The 17,767-nt window shown below is 39.3% G+C and overlaps 1 protein-coding gene across 2 annotated transcripts; it reads right to left on the bottom strand.

The window, feature by feature from the left end:
* Positions 1–2,264: 2,264 nt before the first annotated feature.
* Positions 2,265–15,875, bottom strand: LOC133546587 (oocyte zinc finger protein XlCOF8.4-like). Of its 2 annotated transcripts, XM_061892368.1 has the most exons (3): positions 15,461–15,875; positions 13,807–14,073; positions 2,265–4,801 (listed from the first exon to the last, which is right to left on the bottom strand). In XM_061892368.1, the coding sequence occupies exons 1-3, from the start codon at positions 15,561–15,563 to the stop codon at positions 3,738–3,740; spliced, it is 1,434 nt and encodes a 477-aa protein (XP_061748352.1). In that variant the 5' UTR covers positions 15,564–15,875; the 3' UTR covers positions 2,265–3,737. The 2 variants fall into 2 exon arrangements, with proteins under 2 accessions (XP_061748352.1, XP_061748353.1); XM_061892369.1 differs by lacking the exon at positions 2,265–4,801 and having other exon boundaries at positions 13,303–14,073.
* Between the last annotated feature and the right edge of the window lie 1,892 nt (positions 15,876–17,767).

The raw sequence follows: 17,767 nt of genomic DNA, 5'->3' as shown, positions 1-17,767 counted from the left end.
ACAACACCAAGATGGATGGCACTGGGAATGGCCAAGGTAGCAAAATACTCAAAGCATGTAATCAACTGGCGTGGAGTAGAATCGCCGAGTGCCATCCAGCTGTCAAGGTGCTGCTTAAGTAGCACCAGGGTCAATTGGAAGCAGCTGTGCACGTCCCACAACTCCGCCCACAAAGGCAACACAGGAACTCGAGGAGGAAGGAGAAATGTAAGAACAAGGTCAACTGCACCAAAAGACGAAAACTGACTGTTGGAGCCAAATTTCCTTATTTGCTTATATTGTTTTTATTTTGTTTTCTCTGATTGATAGCTGGCTTCAGTTCATGCTGAATGTCCCTTTCTGCAGATTGCTCCGCCCACTTCCTGTTGAGAACCAGGAAGTGTTGACAGGGATGGGACTGTTGCTATGGTGCGGTTGCCATGGTAGCCTCCTTTAATTGTGTTCAGCTGGGAACACTGGGGGGTGATTGCATGGAGGACAAACAGTTTTGGAGCGTGTGGTGTGGTGTGTGGTCAGGTCTCACTGCTGTGACAATGTGCCATTCAAGGTCAGCATACATAATGTTCTAGAACCTACTTTTCATTTCATTTTGATAGCTTGGAATAAAGGGATTGTCATATCCAAACACATTTCTACAGTACTGGACATTCAATCATCAAACTGGTCAACACAGTATCAGTATCAGTATCAGCCCAAAGATAAGTGCTGTACAATGAGAATAAAATGCCTCGTAGCCGATTATACAAATGTGATCAATTCATCTAGATATTGTCCTGCCACAGTGAATAGGTTTCCCTTTTTAAAGGGCAAATTCCTCCCAGGGTCTTTTGTCCTAATGACTGTCTGGATAAAGTGAGGAGAATATAATTCAGGAAAACAATTTATTTTACTAATAAACTAGATTAAGTAACACATTTTTACAGTTAGCTAAATTGGACAGAACACCTGCATCATCTTCTCAACAACACCCACATTCTTACAAACAACATATTTAAGAATGGTGGTGTTAAATACAAAGTGCATTCAGATACAAACAATTATTTTTGATGTTTACTCTATTAAAGGACATATATGTTTACATGTATGCACTGATTAAAAATACAGAACAATAATGCCCACGTTTAGACTTTCTCCATCAAACGCCATCTTGCTTTCTCCTCCTTTCTATTTCCAGCAGACTAGTAGAACATCTTAGGTGTATTGCTGCCCTCCACAGTCTATTAACAAAATGTCTTCCTTCTGTCCTATGGCCCACACTACAGACTTGGACACAAACAGGACAGAAAGTAAAAAGCAGCTTTAAGGAGGTCAAAACAAAATGTATGCATTCTTGCCAACGGCCGCTGGGTGGCAGCAGAGGCTCCATGTATTACCTGAAGAAACATTTGACTTCTGACCTTTCCACATTATTTCTCTCATCTTTACTGCTGGAGTTCAGCTCACTGAGGATGTAAGCTACATTTTGGTATCTTAATTATCTTTAATTATTCATAAACAGGCTTAAAACAAACCATTATTATCATTACTGCCTCATTTGTTTCACTCTCTACTAATTAAAACTATTCTAGCATGAAAACATTCAGGATGTTCATACAAAAAATATTACACATCCCCCAAACGTAACAATTTATTATGGTATTCATATAATATTACATTTAATATACACATGGTCATAACAGTGCTGACAATTTAAATTCCCTGTGGGGATTAATAAAGTATTTCTGATTCTGATCATTACATCACTCTCATAAAGCCTTCAATGCTGAATATGTTTTTTACGATAGCTGAGCTTCACAATGTTGGAATATTGACTGCTGATATTAACATTCTTCTATTGTTTAGAATATTACAGTCTACTCTTTTTCTTTGCTCAAATGAACAGGATGGAAGTGTCTTTAATTGTCACTACTGAGTGTAATTATGTATATAATAATCTTCATTACCGCTTGATTTAACTCTCATTTTATTTTATCCATAGAGAACTTAACCATAAAAAGATGGCTGCACATCAATAAACCGTCACTAAACTTCAATAAAACTAAATACATCATATTTGAAGATTGTAAAAATGTAAAACACAAATTATGATGGATAATATTGAAATTAAAGGAATTAAGGTAATCGCATTTTTCTGAGTTAATATAGATGATGAAGTAAACTGGACACTACATGTAAGTCATATAAAGAAAACAATAAAACAATGGAGTGCAATACTAAAGAGAATAAAATACGTACAAATATTAACTAGAATTATTGTAGCCAACTTCAGTTGAAGCATACATTGTTTATTGCATAAAAGTCTGGGGACATACATATAAAACAATCACACAACAATATTCATATTCAAGAGAGTAATAAAGACAACTAATAGAATGGATTCTAGAGACCCAACAAATTATTCAAAAAATCACACATTATAAAAGTAAAAGATCTTGTATAAAAGACAACTGTTCAAATGATGTATAAAGTAAATAATTATATGCTTCCAGAAGTGGTCCAGAAGATGTTTCAGATGTGAACCAGTAAATATGAACTAAGAGGGATTTATGTGTACTCAAAAGCAAAGGTATGAACACATGCAAAACAAATATGTACATCATATAAAGGAGTTCATCTATGGAATCATCTACAATTAGAAAATAAAATATGTAACACGTCATTTTTCAAAAAACATATAAAACACTATTATGAATAAGTATAGAGGTAAATTATGGATATTTACACATACAATGTTTATTGCATGTAACATAATTGTATGTACTGTTTATTCTCACCTTTTCAGTCAAATTGTTGTGTTCATTTCAAAGTACACAAATGTGTATATTAAATCATGTACTTGACTGTAATAAACACACTAATCTGAAGTGTCTAATCTATAAATGTAGAAGCGTATTAACCAGATTGTTAGACAAACAACAATGTCACACATGTTATATGTGCTGATGTTGTTAGAAAGTCAAAATGAAAGTCTGGACAGTTTATTTCAAATCCTGCAGTTTCATTTGCTGCTGCTGTTCTCACCAGCACACTTGTGTTTCTTACACTGCTACTTAGAAGACAATCTTTCACCACACACACTGCAACCTCACACTTTCTCACCTGCGTGTGTTCTCATATGCACTGTAAGAGTGTTTAGGTGACCAAAGCTTTTATCGCAGCTTGAACAGGAGTATGGTTTTTCACCAGAGTGCTATATCATGTGTAATTTTAATTGTCGTCCTTCTATATAACTTTTACAACATACTGAACATATGAAAGGTTTTTCACCAGCGTGTGTTCTCATTTTTACTTTTAAACTTTGTCTTATGACAAAACTTTTACCACATTATGAGAAGGAACAAGGTTTTTCTCCAGTGTGTATTCTCATGTGTGTTTTTAAATGTTGCCTTCGAATAGATTTTTTACCGCAGATTGAACAGGAAAAAGGTTTTTCTCCAGTGTGTGTTCTCAAATGTACTTTTAAACCTTGATTTATTACAAAACTTTTACCACATTCTGAGCAGGAAATTTTATTTTCTCCAGTGGTAATCTCATATGTACTTTCAAAGATTGCCTTTGAGTAAAATTTTTAACACAAATTGAACATGAAAAAGGTTTTTTCTCCAGTGTGTATTGTCATGTGTGTTTTAAAATTTTGCCTTCGAGTAAAATCTTTACCACAGATTGAACATGAAAAACGTTTTACTCCAGTGTGTGTTCTCATATGTACTTTTAAACTTTGATTTAGTACGATACTTTTACCACAGTCTGAGCAGGAAACATTTTTTTTCTCCATTGTGTAATCTCATATGTACTTTCAAAGATTGCCTTTGAGTAAAATTTTTGACACAAATTGAACATGAAAAAGGTTTTTCTCCAGTGTATATTGTCATGTGTGTTTTAAAATTTTGCCTTCGAGTAAAATTTTTACCACAGATTGAACATGAAAAAGGTTTTTCTCCAGTGTCTATTCTCATGTGTGTTTTCAAATTATGGCTTTGAGTATAATTTTTACCACATTCTGAGCAGGAACAATGTTTTCCTCCAGTGTGTGTACTCATGTGTGATTTTAAATAGTACCTTCGAATAAAAACTTTACCACAGATTGAACATAAAAAAGGTCTTTCTCCAGTGTGTGTTCTCATGTGTACTTTCAAATAGCTACTTTTTACAAAACCTTTACTACAGATTGAACACGTAAAAGGTTTTTCTCCAGTGTGTGTTCTCATGTGTCTTTTCAATTTACTAGGATATTTAAAAGTTTTGCGAGAGTGAGAAGATGTGAAGTGAGTGTTGTCAGTGTGACATGTCTTATCATCTTTAGAGTCTTCATCATCAGTGTCAGGAGAGTGTGACGTTGTGTCCTCACTATCTGATAGTGGAGCTAAGAGCTTGTCTGCTTGTGATCCTCCACAGTGGTCTCCATCAGCTTCTGTTGTCATGTGTTGTGTTGAGCTGCTGCTTGGAGGCTCCCCCCCTCCCCTCTCCTCACTTTCACCTTTCACCTCATCATCTTCACTCTTCACAGGGACACCAGTCACTGGGAACTCCTCCAACCATTTAGGCTGACTGATGCCCTCTTCCTCCTCTTCCTCTTTAATGTGCGGCGGCTCTTGCTCCTCCTCTTCCTCTTTAAAGTAGGGGGTCAGCGGGTTCTCTTGCTCCTTAAAGTAAGGGGTCAGTAGGTCCTCCTCTTCCTTTTTAAAATGGGGTATCAGTGGGTATTCCTCTTCCTTCTTAATGTGGGAGGGCTGTGGCTCCTCTGTCCGCATCCTGAAGCTCCACTTCTGTTGCTGAGGGTGAAGATGTTCTTCACAGATGTCTGCAAGACAAACACAGCATCTCTGCTCAGTCACACAATGCATTCAGTACTTTTACATGCACTTAGGAAAAACAAGTTATCGTATGAACTGTCTTGAAATCTCAGTGACGCACAAACACGCTGCTCTTTACAACATTATTCACAGGAAAAGAAACAAAAACCAGGACGACAGGACTTTTTACTATGGATGAACGATATGGTTTAAAATTGATTTTGCGATACAGTATTTCATTTAGAATTACTGATACAACCATTTTAAAACAGGCTACACAGGCTCCTAATTTAGTTGCTGAAATATGCAGTAAAATATTACATTTCCAGTATTATTTTCTCAAATAAAGTAACCAGATATAACAGTAAATAAACAAGTACATTATTAATAACTGTTTTGACAAAATAATACTATTAGAAACGAACAATATGTAACTGCATATGTCAGCTGCCAAATTAGGAGCTTTTGTACCTATTTTGAAATTATTCTATTCTCAATCATATATCAAATTATATATTGTGACATATATTGTTATTAGGATATAGATTTGAGGTCATATCGCCCATACCAAACATTGGTTCGTCGAGTCATTTTGTTTGGCCCACCAAATATATTTAATTTTAATATTCTTCAGATGTGCGTGTATGTTTAAAATGTGGGACTACTGTTCTACATCACGTGGAAGTGTCATGTCATGGGGATGGTGTGTTTTCAACTAAGGGTGTGACGATACGGTCAGCTCACCAAAGGATACTCGATATTGGCTTTAGGAGAACGAGTCAATATTTTGGTGGTAACATGATTCTTACACATGTGTGTACTTCATGTGTATATGAATGTACTTTCCCTTGTGTGCTTCGTTTGACTGTAACTTCATAGTGGATAATATCTATAAACAACCTCAATTGTTTTACATATTTAATTTGAAGGGCTGTTTACTTATCTGACAAATTCAAAGGAAACTGCACTTTTTTAAAAATGTTACCTATCATTCACAATCCTTATGTAAGACATTTGTTTCAAACTATTATGAATTTGAATTATTAAATAATCATGAGCAAAAAATCAGCTAACATTGGAGTCAATGGGAGCTCCTCTGTTAGACCCACAAAGTCCTCCAAAAAAACATCCAAAAACTGCCAACAATACTCATTTTACATTTTGTGACCTGAATATTAACCAAGTATTAATGATATTGTTATTATAAGCGCTAATATTAAGGACCTACTTTTAGCGGCGCGTTGATCACAGAAGTAACTAGCTTATGCTGCTATATTGACATACTGAACTGTTTTCTCACCTCTAAGATGATGAAAGCTAATTCTACAAACCCCGTTTCCATATGAGTTGGGAAATTGTGTTAGATGTAAATATAAACGGAATACAATGATTTGCAAATTATTTTCAACCCATATTCAGTTGAATATGCTACAAAGACAACATATTTCATGTTCAAACTGATAAACATTTTTTTTTTTTTTTTGCAAATAATCATTACCTTTAGAATTTGATGCAAGCAACACGTAACAAAGTAGTTGGGAAAGGTGGTAATAAATACTGATAAAGTTGAGGAATGCTCATCAAACACTTATTTGGAACATCCCACGGGTGTGCAGGCTAATTGGGAACAGGTGGGTGCCATGATTGGGTATAAAAGCAGCTTCCATGAAATGCTAAGTAATTCACTAACAAGGATGGGGCGAGGGTCACCAATTTGTAAGCAAATTGTCGAACAACATTTCTTAACGAGCTATTGAAAGGAATTCAGGGATTTTCCCATCTACGGTCCGTAAAATCGTCAAAAGGTTCAGAGAATCTGGAGAAATCACTGCACGTAAGCAATGACATCACGGACCTTTGATCCCTCAGGTGGTACTGCATCAAAAACCGACATCAGTGTGTGAAGGGTATAACCAGATGGGCTCAGGAACGCTTCATAAAACCACTGTCAGTAACTACAGTTGGTCGCTACATCTGTAAGTGCAAGTTAAAACTCTACTATGCAGAGCGAAAGCCATTTATCAACACCCAGGAACGCCGCCGGCTTGGCTGGGCCCGAGCTCATCTAAGTTGGACTGATGCAAAGTGGAAAAGTGTTCTGTGGTCTGACGAGTCCATATTTCAAATTATATTTGGAAACTGTGGATATGGTGTCCTCCGGAACAAAGAGGAAAATAATCATCCGGATTGTTCTAGGCGCACAGTTCAAAAGCTAGCATGTGTGATGGTATGGGGGTGTATTAGTGTCCAAGGCATGGGTAACTTACACATGTGTGATGGTATGGGGGTGTATTAGTGTCCAAGGCATGGGTAACTTACACATGTGTGATGGTATGGGGGTGTATTAGTGTCCAAGGCATGGGTAACTTACACATGTGTGAAGGCACCATTAATGCTGAATGGTCCATGCAGGTTTTGGAGCAACATATGTTGTCATCCAAGCAATGTTAACATGGACGCCTCTGCTTATTTCAGCAAAACAATGCCAAGCCACGTGTTACAACAGCGTGGCTTCGTAGTAGAAGAGTGCGGGTACTTTCCTGGCCCGGCTGCAGTCCAGACATGTCTCCCATCAAAAATGTGTGACGCATTATGAAGCGTAAAATACAACAACAAGACCCCGGACTGTTGATTATTTCTGCCCCTATATATGCCTGTCTTTGTTTGCCTTTTGTTCTCGGACTTTAGTTTGCTACACGCAACAGATGACGTCACATTTCCCGATTGTGGTAAAAGACTTTTTCTTATACGATTAGCTTCCATGCTATATTGTTTGCTTGTCCGTAGTTTATATACTAGCGCTTTTTGTTCCTTTTATCTTCCACGTTAGTTCTGTTTGTTTTGTCTTTAGTGCCTAATGCAAGTGTTTTTTGTTCAAAAATTGTTTTTGTAGTGTATAACAAATCATTATCCTTATCCTCACGCTGTGTTCCATCCTCCACTGCACCCACGAGAGAACAACTTTTCACCACGATGCCAGCAAGATGTCACAGTAAAGTCCGAGCTAATGAAGCTTCTCTCGCAGCGGAAGTCGAAGAATTCGACAGGATAACGTGGAGGTTAGCCTAAGCAATGCAGGCTGGGACATTCCGCGGCGCGCCGGATGTCGAGATGATCTTGGGGCTTGGAGGTCTCCAAGTCCCGCTTGACTCCACTGGGTCCAGCAACACCCCGTCTCACCCCCTCGCACGCGTCGGCAGAGGCGGAAGCCGCGGCGAAGGGCGTCGCGTAGCTAACTCCACCATCACCCCTTCACAGACACAGCCACTTTCAACTCGTCCAGGACTCACCATACACGCCTGGTAATCCTTTTGGTTTTTCTACTATTGACTCCCCCGGAGTCAATAGAAGAAATCTGATCTGGTGACGTCAGCCCTCTTACGTCCCCAGAACATAGTGGGGATTAAGAATTTTTTTTAGAGCAGGCACTTCCTCAGTCGTCCACAGGGGACATAAATGACAATCTTACACTCCTTAAATACATTTGTTTTCAATCACAGTATAAGTCTTTATTTTCTGAATTTGATTGCTTGATTGATTTATACTTGTATTAGTAGATTGCACAGTTCAGTACATATTCCGTACAATTGACCACTAAATGGTAACATCACCATTAAGTTTTTCAACTTGTTTAGTCAGGGTCCATGTTAATCAATTCATGGTACAAATATATACTATCAACATAATACAGTCATCACACAAGTTAATCATCATAGTATATACATTGAATTATTTACATTATTTACAATCTGGGGGGTGGGATGAGGAGCTTTGGTTGATATCAGTACTTCAGTCATCAACAATTGCATCAACAGAGAAATGTGGACATTGAAACAGTGTAGGTCTTACAGTAAGATATGTACAGCCAGCAGAGAACATAGTGAGTTCAGATAGCATAAGAACAAGTATATACATTAGAAGTACATTTGATTATTTACATTAGGTTATTTATAATCCGGGGACATGAGATATGAATGGAGGAGGGTATTAGTAAAGGGTTGAAGTTGCCTGGAGGTGTTGTTTTAGAGCGGTTTTGAAGGAATATAGAGATGCACTTACTTTTACACCTGTTGGGAGTGCATTCCACATTGATGTGGCATAGAAAGAGAATGAGTTAAGACCTTTGTTAGATCGGAATCTGGGTTTAACGTGGTTTGTGGAGCTCCCCCTGGTGTTGTGGTTATGGCGGTCATTTACGTTAAGGAAGTAGTTGGACTTGTACTTCGGTATCAAGGAGGTGTAGCGGATTTTATAGACTAGGCTCAGTGCAAGTTGTTTTACTCTGTCCTCCACCCTTAGCCAGCCCACTTTGGAAAAGTCGGTTGGAGTGAGGTGTGATCTGGGGTGGAGGTCTAAAAGTAACCGGACTAGCTTATTCTGGGATGTTTGGAGTCTAGATTTGAGGGTTTTGGAGGTGCTGGAGTACCAGGAGGTGCAAGCGTAATCGAAAAAGGGTTGAATGAGAGTTCCCGCTAGAATCTTCAAGGTGCTTTTGTTGACCAGAGAGGACATTCTGTAGAGGAATCTCGTTCTTTGGTTGACCTTTTTGATTACCTTGGTTGCCATTTTATCACAGGAATGATTAGCCTCTAGAATGGAACGTAGGTAGGTGATCTCATCTTTCCTGGTGATAACAATGTCACCCACTTTTATAGTGAAATCACTGACTTTCTTAAAGGGGAACATTATCACAATTTCAGAAGGGTTAAAACCAATAAAAAACAGTTCCCAGTGGCTTATTTTATTTTTCGAAGTTTTTTTCAAAATTTTACCCGTCCTGGAATATCCCTAATAAAACCTTTAAAGTGCTTGATTTTGGCTATGTGCGAAGCCACTGTTCATTTTCCTGTGACGTCAGATAGCGATGCCAATACAAACAACATGGCGGTTACCATAGCAAGATATAGCGACATTAGCTCGGATTCAGCCTCGGATTTCAGCGGCTTAAGCGATTCAACAGATTACGCATGTATTGAAAGGGATGGTTGGAGTATGGAGGCAGATAGCGAAAACGAAATTGAAGAAGAACTTTTCTTTTTATTTATTAACTTTTATTTTTTATTATTGTAAAACTGAAATACACACAATGACAATGTATAAGCTATATGATTCAATTAACATACTGAAATGTTATGCACAATATCTAAACATTAGCTTCACACAAATATACAGCATTATCGCCAAACAAATACTGCTGAGTGTTGAAACTATTTCGATGGTGGAAATATGCGACCAGCAGCCATTTTAAATCCTCAAACATTCATTAAATTAGTGCCCAAAAATCGTTTTTCAATACACATCTTACTATCAAACTTAGCAACTTTCCACCTTAGTATTGAGTTACATAAACAAGTTAAACAGTTTACTTACAGACTTATCTTTTCCAAGGCTTGTAAGAGTTAACACAACTCGACTACTTCTTATTGTTTATGAACTAGACAAACATCGTAAACCGGAAGTGCCCAAAGTAAACCGGAAGTGCCCAAACTAATGACGCAGAGCATTTCCCATCGCCACAAGGTGTCAGTAATAGTCCACAATCAAACGGGCATAACACTCCCCGCTTGGTATAATGTTTTATACCACTATACAGTCTCTTTACGAAGGAGCAACACAACCTCTGAAACAGGTCTAGTGTAGATTATTGGAGTACCTTGTCGGATGATCTTAACATCTACTTTTCTTACTTTGTTGTCATGGCTGTTGATAGACTTGACGATGAGTCCAGTGGGACATTCATTTCTTCTCACCTGGCCGTCTTTCAGTAGTACTAGGTCTCCAATTTGCAGGTTAGGCCTTTCTGCATACCATTTTCTCCTAGTTTGTATGGTTGACAGGTATTCTTGTTTCCATCGCTTCCCGGATCTATCAGAGAGAGATTGGACTTGTCGCCATTGTTGTGAGTGGATGTCTTTCACGTTGAAGTCTCCTGGCGGTGCAGATATGACGTCTCTCTTCAGTGTCAGCAAGGTTGCAGGTGTTAGTATTGCTGGCATCTCTGGTTTAGTTGAAACTGGAATGAGAGGTCTTGCGTTTATAATTGCCATGACCTCAGCCATGAGAGTGGTGAGCACCTCATGAGAAAGGTGAGAGCCTCCCTCCTTAAGGAGCAATGCATCCAGGATACGGCGAGTGATGCCAATTAGTCTTTCCCACACTCCTCCCATGTGGGAAGAGTTTGGCGGATTGAAGATCCAAGTGCACACTTAGTCCTGCAGGTAAGTTTTCAACTCTTTTTCCAACGACTCTTCCTCTTTTTCCGACCACTTGTCCCTCGCCGTCAACTTCTCTTCCTCGTCATGCTTCTTGTCGTCTGTGCTGGAGTCCATGACGATGGCCTTGGACTTGCTCCCCGCTCTGGACTTCTTGGGGCTGGACGAGGAGCGTCCTGCTTGGGCGTCGCTCTTCTTGCCCTTGGCGGCGGACTTGTCGGCCGACACTTTTTTCTTGGCCCTCTTCTTTTTCTTGGCGGGAAGCTGTTTGCCGCTGTTCTGTCTCTGAGGATCTCATCAGTCCCCACGTTGACTTTCAAGATGTCAAAACCATACGGTACATCAGCGAAGCAATACAAAAACTCATGAAAAAAATAAACACAGCAGTAAAACACTTACATACAAAGAAGACAGCTGCTTGTACACCCGAAAGAGAACAAAGAACAGTGTCTAAGAGGAGCATCAACATTTGCATTTAAACTGTAAAATCCTGTTTATGATTTATTTACTCTACTTATTTAAATATGAACATTTTCCTTTAGGAAACTTTTATGATTTGTGTGTTGTTGTAGCTTGTATGCTGCAATTTTTTTTTTCCCCCCAAGTGGCTGCTGTTGGCAGGAACTCTGTGCTCTTGTGTCATCCTTTTCTTTTCATGTTTATATATATATATATATATATATATATATATATATATATATATATATATATATATATATATTTTTTTTTTTTTTTTTTTTTTTTAAATATATATATATTTTCTTTATTTTTTTTTTTTGCCTTTTGGTCCGGACCTTTTGGGACTGTGTGACAAGGGGTGGCACTTTCATGACTTCTGCGGTGCTTTTTTGTGAACTTCTGGATCTGCCTCCCGAGAGCCTTTTGGCCATGGAGACCAGCTGCTGGGTTTCTGCCACACCAGAATCCGTTTGGAGAGACTGGAGGAGATGCAGATGAAGAGACAGAACTGTGGAGCTAGCACTGAGCGCCGGGACGGAAAAGCTTCACAGTGTCTTGGCTGAATGAGCAGGTATCGGACACCTCAGTCTCCTTGGACATATCCTCACTCATCCATGCGGACTGGACACTGGCCGAGACTTGGTTTGGCGGCCGAGAGTGGAGTCGGCTCTCTTGGTTGCTTTGTTGGGTCTGCTCCCGTCTCTGGCCATGCTCCCTTCACCCCAACAGACAATGGCGTGGGACACCGCAAAAGCCACCACAGTGTATATGTTTCTTTTACTTTTTATTCATGTATGTATGTAGAAGTGGCTGGTTGCATCAGCTCTGCTCTTTTAATGTCCTTTGTCTTCTTTGATGTTTCCCTCTTACACACATGAAAGAGGAATGTGTGCTATGGCTATGAGTTGTTTTCTTCCCTTGGCCTCAGTCTGGACCGCCTCTCCAGGGGCCCAGGCTTAGACCGATTTTTTTTTTCTCTCATTCCCCCCACTTGTTTACCTGTATGTATCTCACCTTTTTTGCAAGGGGCGCCGCAAGTTGGCAGACCCGTCAGCGATCCTGTTCTGTCTCCCTGGAATCTTTGTCTGACCTTGAATGGGATTCTGCTGAACATTTTAATTTCCCCTCGGGGATTAATAAAGTATGTCTAATTCTGATTCTTCACCTTTTTTGCAAGGGGCGCCGCAAGTTGGCAGACCCGTCAGCGATCCTGTTCTGTCCCCCTAGAATGTTTGTCTGACCTTGAATGGGATTCTGCTGAACATTTTAATTTCCCCTCGGGGGTTAATAAAATATGTCTGATTTTGATGTTTAACATCAACAAAACATGGCTAATTAGTACAAATAAACTACATTAATTCATCTCTCAAAGGTGTTGAGACATTGCTGGACACCGGAGTAGTAACTAAATCCAAATAAAAAATGATTTTATTTTTTTAAGATATCTGGCTTGTATTTTCAGTAGGGATGTAAATTTATAGATTCATGGATATGATACCCTAATAAATATTCCTTATCGATACCAGTATTTATCAGTACTCTTGTCGGTACTACATGTCATTTGTGGAAATAAAAACCTGGAAAAAAGGCATTTTAAATAGCATTTCTATTAGCACAAGAGTTTGAACACCTCCAACATGATGTTCTGTAACATTTTAAAGCAGGGAAGTCTTTTATCAGCAGCTGTTTATTTGAAGTCTTAAATAGATAGATAGATAGTACTTCATTGATTCCTTCAGGAGAGTTCCTTCAGGAAAATTAAAAGAAGTCAACTATGTGTGCAGTGCAAGGTGAAATGCAGTTATGTCATCTTCTTCTCAATAACACACACATCAAACTTTGGTTGCTTCCTTATTTGTCATCATTCAAAGCTGATTGTAATGTGTAGCAGCGGCAGCTGAACTCAGTGTGAAAATGTATCATAGTTACGTCAGTCAGCTGGAATTAAAAATACAAATAGTTGTGCCGTTAGTCCAGAATCTTCACGGTCCTCATGGACAACATAATTAGGAACCAGTATTAATTAAAAAAATGGTACTTGGTGTACATCTCTTATCTTCACCACTAAACCTTTGAAATATGCTGACATATGTGCTGCTAAGGTAAATAAACAGTAGCCATATTGAATGTTTGCCTTCATTTGACCACGTGAGGTAAGGAGGACGGCCTCTAGGTCACATGGTTACACCCCAGCAATTACACTGTTGATGATTGATGAGCATTCATATTTAAATGGTGGTGTTAAAAAGCAAATATATCTCCATCTTTAGTGATAAATGTGGCCCCCGGATGAACATGTGTCACAAACATTGTATTAGATGATATGTGGATGTTGTGCTTACTTGGACTGTGATGAAGCTGTGAGGACTCAGGTGGTTTGTCTTCAAGCTCTTCAGTCTTCACAGAGACAACAGTCAGTGGAAACTTGCTGACATCAGCCTCCTCCTGCCCTACAGGACACTCTCCCCCCTCTTCCTCTTTAAAATAAGAGGGCTGTGCATCCTTCTTGTCCCCTTTAAAATGTGAGGGCTGTGGATACTCTAAAGTGAAACTGTCCCCCTGCAGATGAGGGAGACATTCTTCTTGGTGTCCAATCAGCTGATGGATGTCTACAGGACACAAACAAAACACATTTTAACTCCTACATGCTGAATATTAAATTGTACATGAAATATAGGGCTGTGGCTATTGAAAATGTTATTAATCAAGTGTTCTACTGGAAATTTTCCGATTAGTTGAGTAACTGAATAAAACAGTGTTGCTTGGTTAAAGACAAATTTAAGCGACTATAAAACATTTCACTTAATAATGAACAGTCAATTGGTTTGAGATGGTATGAGATCAAAATGTTATCTTTAGAGCAGGCTTTGTTTTTTTGCCAATCACAGCCACGTTAAAAAGTCAAAGTACCAATGATTGTCATACACACACTAGGTGTGGGGAGATTATTCCCTGCATTTAGCCCATCACCCTTGATCACACCCTGAGAGGTGAGGGGAGCAGTGAGCAGCAGCGGTGGCCATGCCCGGGAATAACTTTTATGGTGATTAAACCCCAATTAAAACCCTTGATGCTGAGTGCAAGGCAGAGAAGTAATGGGTCCCATTTTTATAGTATTTGGTATGACTGGGTTGGGGTTTGAACTCACAACCTACCGATCTCAGGGAGGGTGCACCAAAATGAAGGAAATAACAGGTCAGTATGCTTTGACACACATATATAACTTGTCAAACCTGCCAGCTATCAGGCTAGGTTTACAGCGTCAGTCACCATGGTAACTGACTCTGACTTTGTCTTACCTCTCTTATTTTTGGAGGTAAAACTCTCGAGCTTTACATACTCAGGACTTTGCACTTAACCTGCTCTCTGGAATATTCCCCTGGTGACTGTGTGAGTTTTGTGTAAACTTGTTGATACACATTGTTACAAACATCAAACTCTCATAAATATTGTGTGTCTGACACTGTCTCGTTTTTATGAAGAACATAAAACAATTCACGGTGGCAGAGGGGTTAGTGCGTCTGCCTCACAATACCAAGTTCCTGCAGTCCTGGGTTCAAATCCAGGCTTGGGATCTTTCTGTGTGGAGTTTGCATGTTCTCCCCGTGAATGCGTGGGTTCCCTCCGGGTATTCCGGCTTCCTCCCACTTCCAAAAACATGCACCTGGGGATAGGTTGATTGGCAACACTAAATTGGCCCTAGTGTGTGAATGTGAGTGTTAATGTTGTTCGTCTATCTGTGTTGGCTCTGCGATGAGGTGGCGACTTGTCCAGGGTGTACCCCGCCTTCCGCCCGATTGTAGCTGAGATAGGCGCCTGCGCCCCCCGCGACCCCAAAAGGGAATAAGCGGTAGAAAATGGATGGATGGATGGATAAAACAATTAGTGCATCATCCTCACATAACAATTAATCTTCCTACAGACAATCTATTTAGGAATAGTGTTAATAATGAAATATAAAGTTAGTAAAGATGTGAGAGTAAGAAGTAAACAAACCTGTTCTGTGTAACACAACTTGATGTTTTTCATGTTGTCGCTCCTTCTCCTCTTTTGTTGGACAAAGTTCCTCCTCGTACTCTGCTGTCGTTCTTTGGCACATTTTCACACAATCACAACACTTTACACTCACACTTGATCTCTACTTAGTGATGTGTTTTGATCACTTCCGCCTCTCTTTGTTAGCAGCTAACAAGCTAAGCTAACTAGCAGGCTAAGCTAGCTCGAGAAGCATCAAAGTGCGCTCAGACTAATATAACCGGATGCAAACAGTTATTAACGATGTTTACTCTATTTACTAGAGTGTAATAAAGGACATATATGTGTACATGGGGGCACAGATTAAGAACATTGAACTGTGACGACTGCAATAACGTCTTCACCGTCAGACGCCATCTTGCTTTATCCTCGCCGTGTTTGGTTCGCGCGCAGTGTTGTCAGATCTCGCGAGAGAAATAAGTAAGCAGCTATTTTCCAAATCTCGCGAGAGAAATAAGTAAAACCAGCTTTCCACCACCGGTAAAAATATTTTATTATATACTATTTACTTATTATGAAAATAAAAGTAAAATTGTCCATTTCAAATTTTCATAGTAAAGACATAAAACTTATTTCCGTAAAAAAATGTCAATATTTAAAAATATATTCAAACAAAAGTAGCATAAGGAATGACAAAAAAGAAACAAAATTAATATTACATTAATGATATTATTTTCGTTTTTGATGTTAATCGTTTTTATAATGTAATTTAGAATGTGGGAGGTTTTCATGTTCTTTTCAAATTTCCTTTGAATAGAATAGAATAGAATAGAGTTTTATTGTCATTATTGCAGTGAACAGGTTCAAAGAACAACGAAATTGGAGCAGATCCCCTAAGGTGCATGTACAATATGGTAATATAAATAGTACAAAAAAAAGGTAGATAGAAATAAGAGATGTATCTATATATGTATATATATCCACACAGATGCATACATGCATGCATATGAATATATATACACACGCTAACTTTTTGCAACTTAATGCCAAAAAAACGGAAATGCTGATTATCGGTCCTGCTAGACACCGACCTCTATTTAATAATACAACTTTAACATTTGACAACCAAATAATAAAACAAGGTGACTCTGTAAAAAATCTGGGTATTATCTTCGACCCAACTCTCTCCTTTGAGTCACACATTAAAAGCGTTACTAAAACGGCCTTCTTTCATCTCCGTAATATCGCTAAAATTCGCTCCATTTTGTCCACTAAAGACGCCGAGATCATTATCCATGCGTTTGTTACGTCTCGTCTCGATTACTGTAACGTATTATTTTCGGGTCTCCCCATGTCTAGCATTAAAAGATTACAGTTGGTACAAAATGCGGCTGCTAGACTTTTGACAAGAACAAGAAAGTTTGATCATATTACGCCTGTACTGGCTCACCTGCACTGGCTTCCTGTGCACTTAAGATGTGACTTTAAGGTTTTATTACTTACGTATAAAATACTACACGGTCTAGCTCCAGCCTATCTTGCCGATTGTATTGTACCGTATGTCCCGGCAAGAAATCTGCGTTCAAAAGACTCCGGCTTGTTAGTGATTCCTAGAGCTCAAAAAAAGTCTGCGGGCTATAGAGCGTTTTCCGTTCGGGCTCCAGTACTCTGGAATGCCCTCCCGGTAACAGTTCGAGATGCTACCTCAGTAGAAGCATTTAAGTCTCATCTTAAAACTCATTTGTATACTCTAGCCTTTAAATAGACCTCCTTTTTAGACCAGTTGATCTGCCGCTTCTTTTCTTTCTCCTATGTCCCCCCCTCCCTTGTGGAGGGGGTCCGGTCCGATGACCATGGATGAAGTACTGACTGTCCAGAGTCGAGACCCAGGATGGACCGCTCGTCGGGACCCAGGATGGACCGCTCGCCTGTATCGGTTGGGGACACCTCTACGCTGCTGATCCGCTTCAGATGGTTTCCTGTGGACGGGACTCTCGCTGCTGTCTTGGAGCCACTATGGATTGAACTTTCACAGTATCATGTTGGACCCGCTCGACATCCATTGCTTTCGGTCCCCTAGAGGGGGGGGGTTGCCCACATCTGAGGTCCTCTCCAAGGTTTCTCATAGTCAGCATTGTCGCTGGCGTCCCACTGAATGTGAATTCTCCCTGCCCACTGGGTGTGAGTTTTCCTTGCCCTTTTGTGGGTTCTTCCGAGGATGTTGTAGTCGTAATGATTTGTGCAGTCCTTTGAGACATTTGTGATTTGGGGCTATATAAATAAACATTGATTGATTGATTGATTGACACATGCATATAACATTATTGC

This window comes from Nerophis ophidion, unplaced genomic scaffold, assembly GCF_033978795.1.
Source record: "Nerophis ophidion isolate RoL-2023_Sa unplaced genomic scaffold, RoL_Noph_v1.0 HiC_scaffold_33, whole genome shotgun sequence".
NCBI lineage: Eukaryota > Metazoa > Chordata > Actinopteri > Syngnathiformes > Syngnathidae > Nerophis > Nerophis ophidion.
This window is presented reverse-complemented; position numbering and strand designations above follow the sequence as displayed.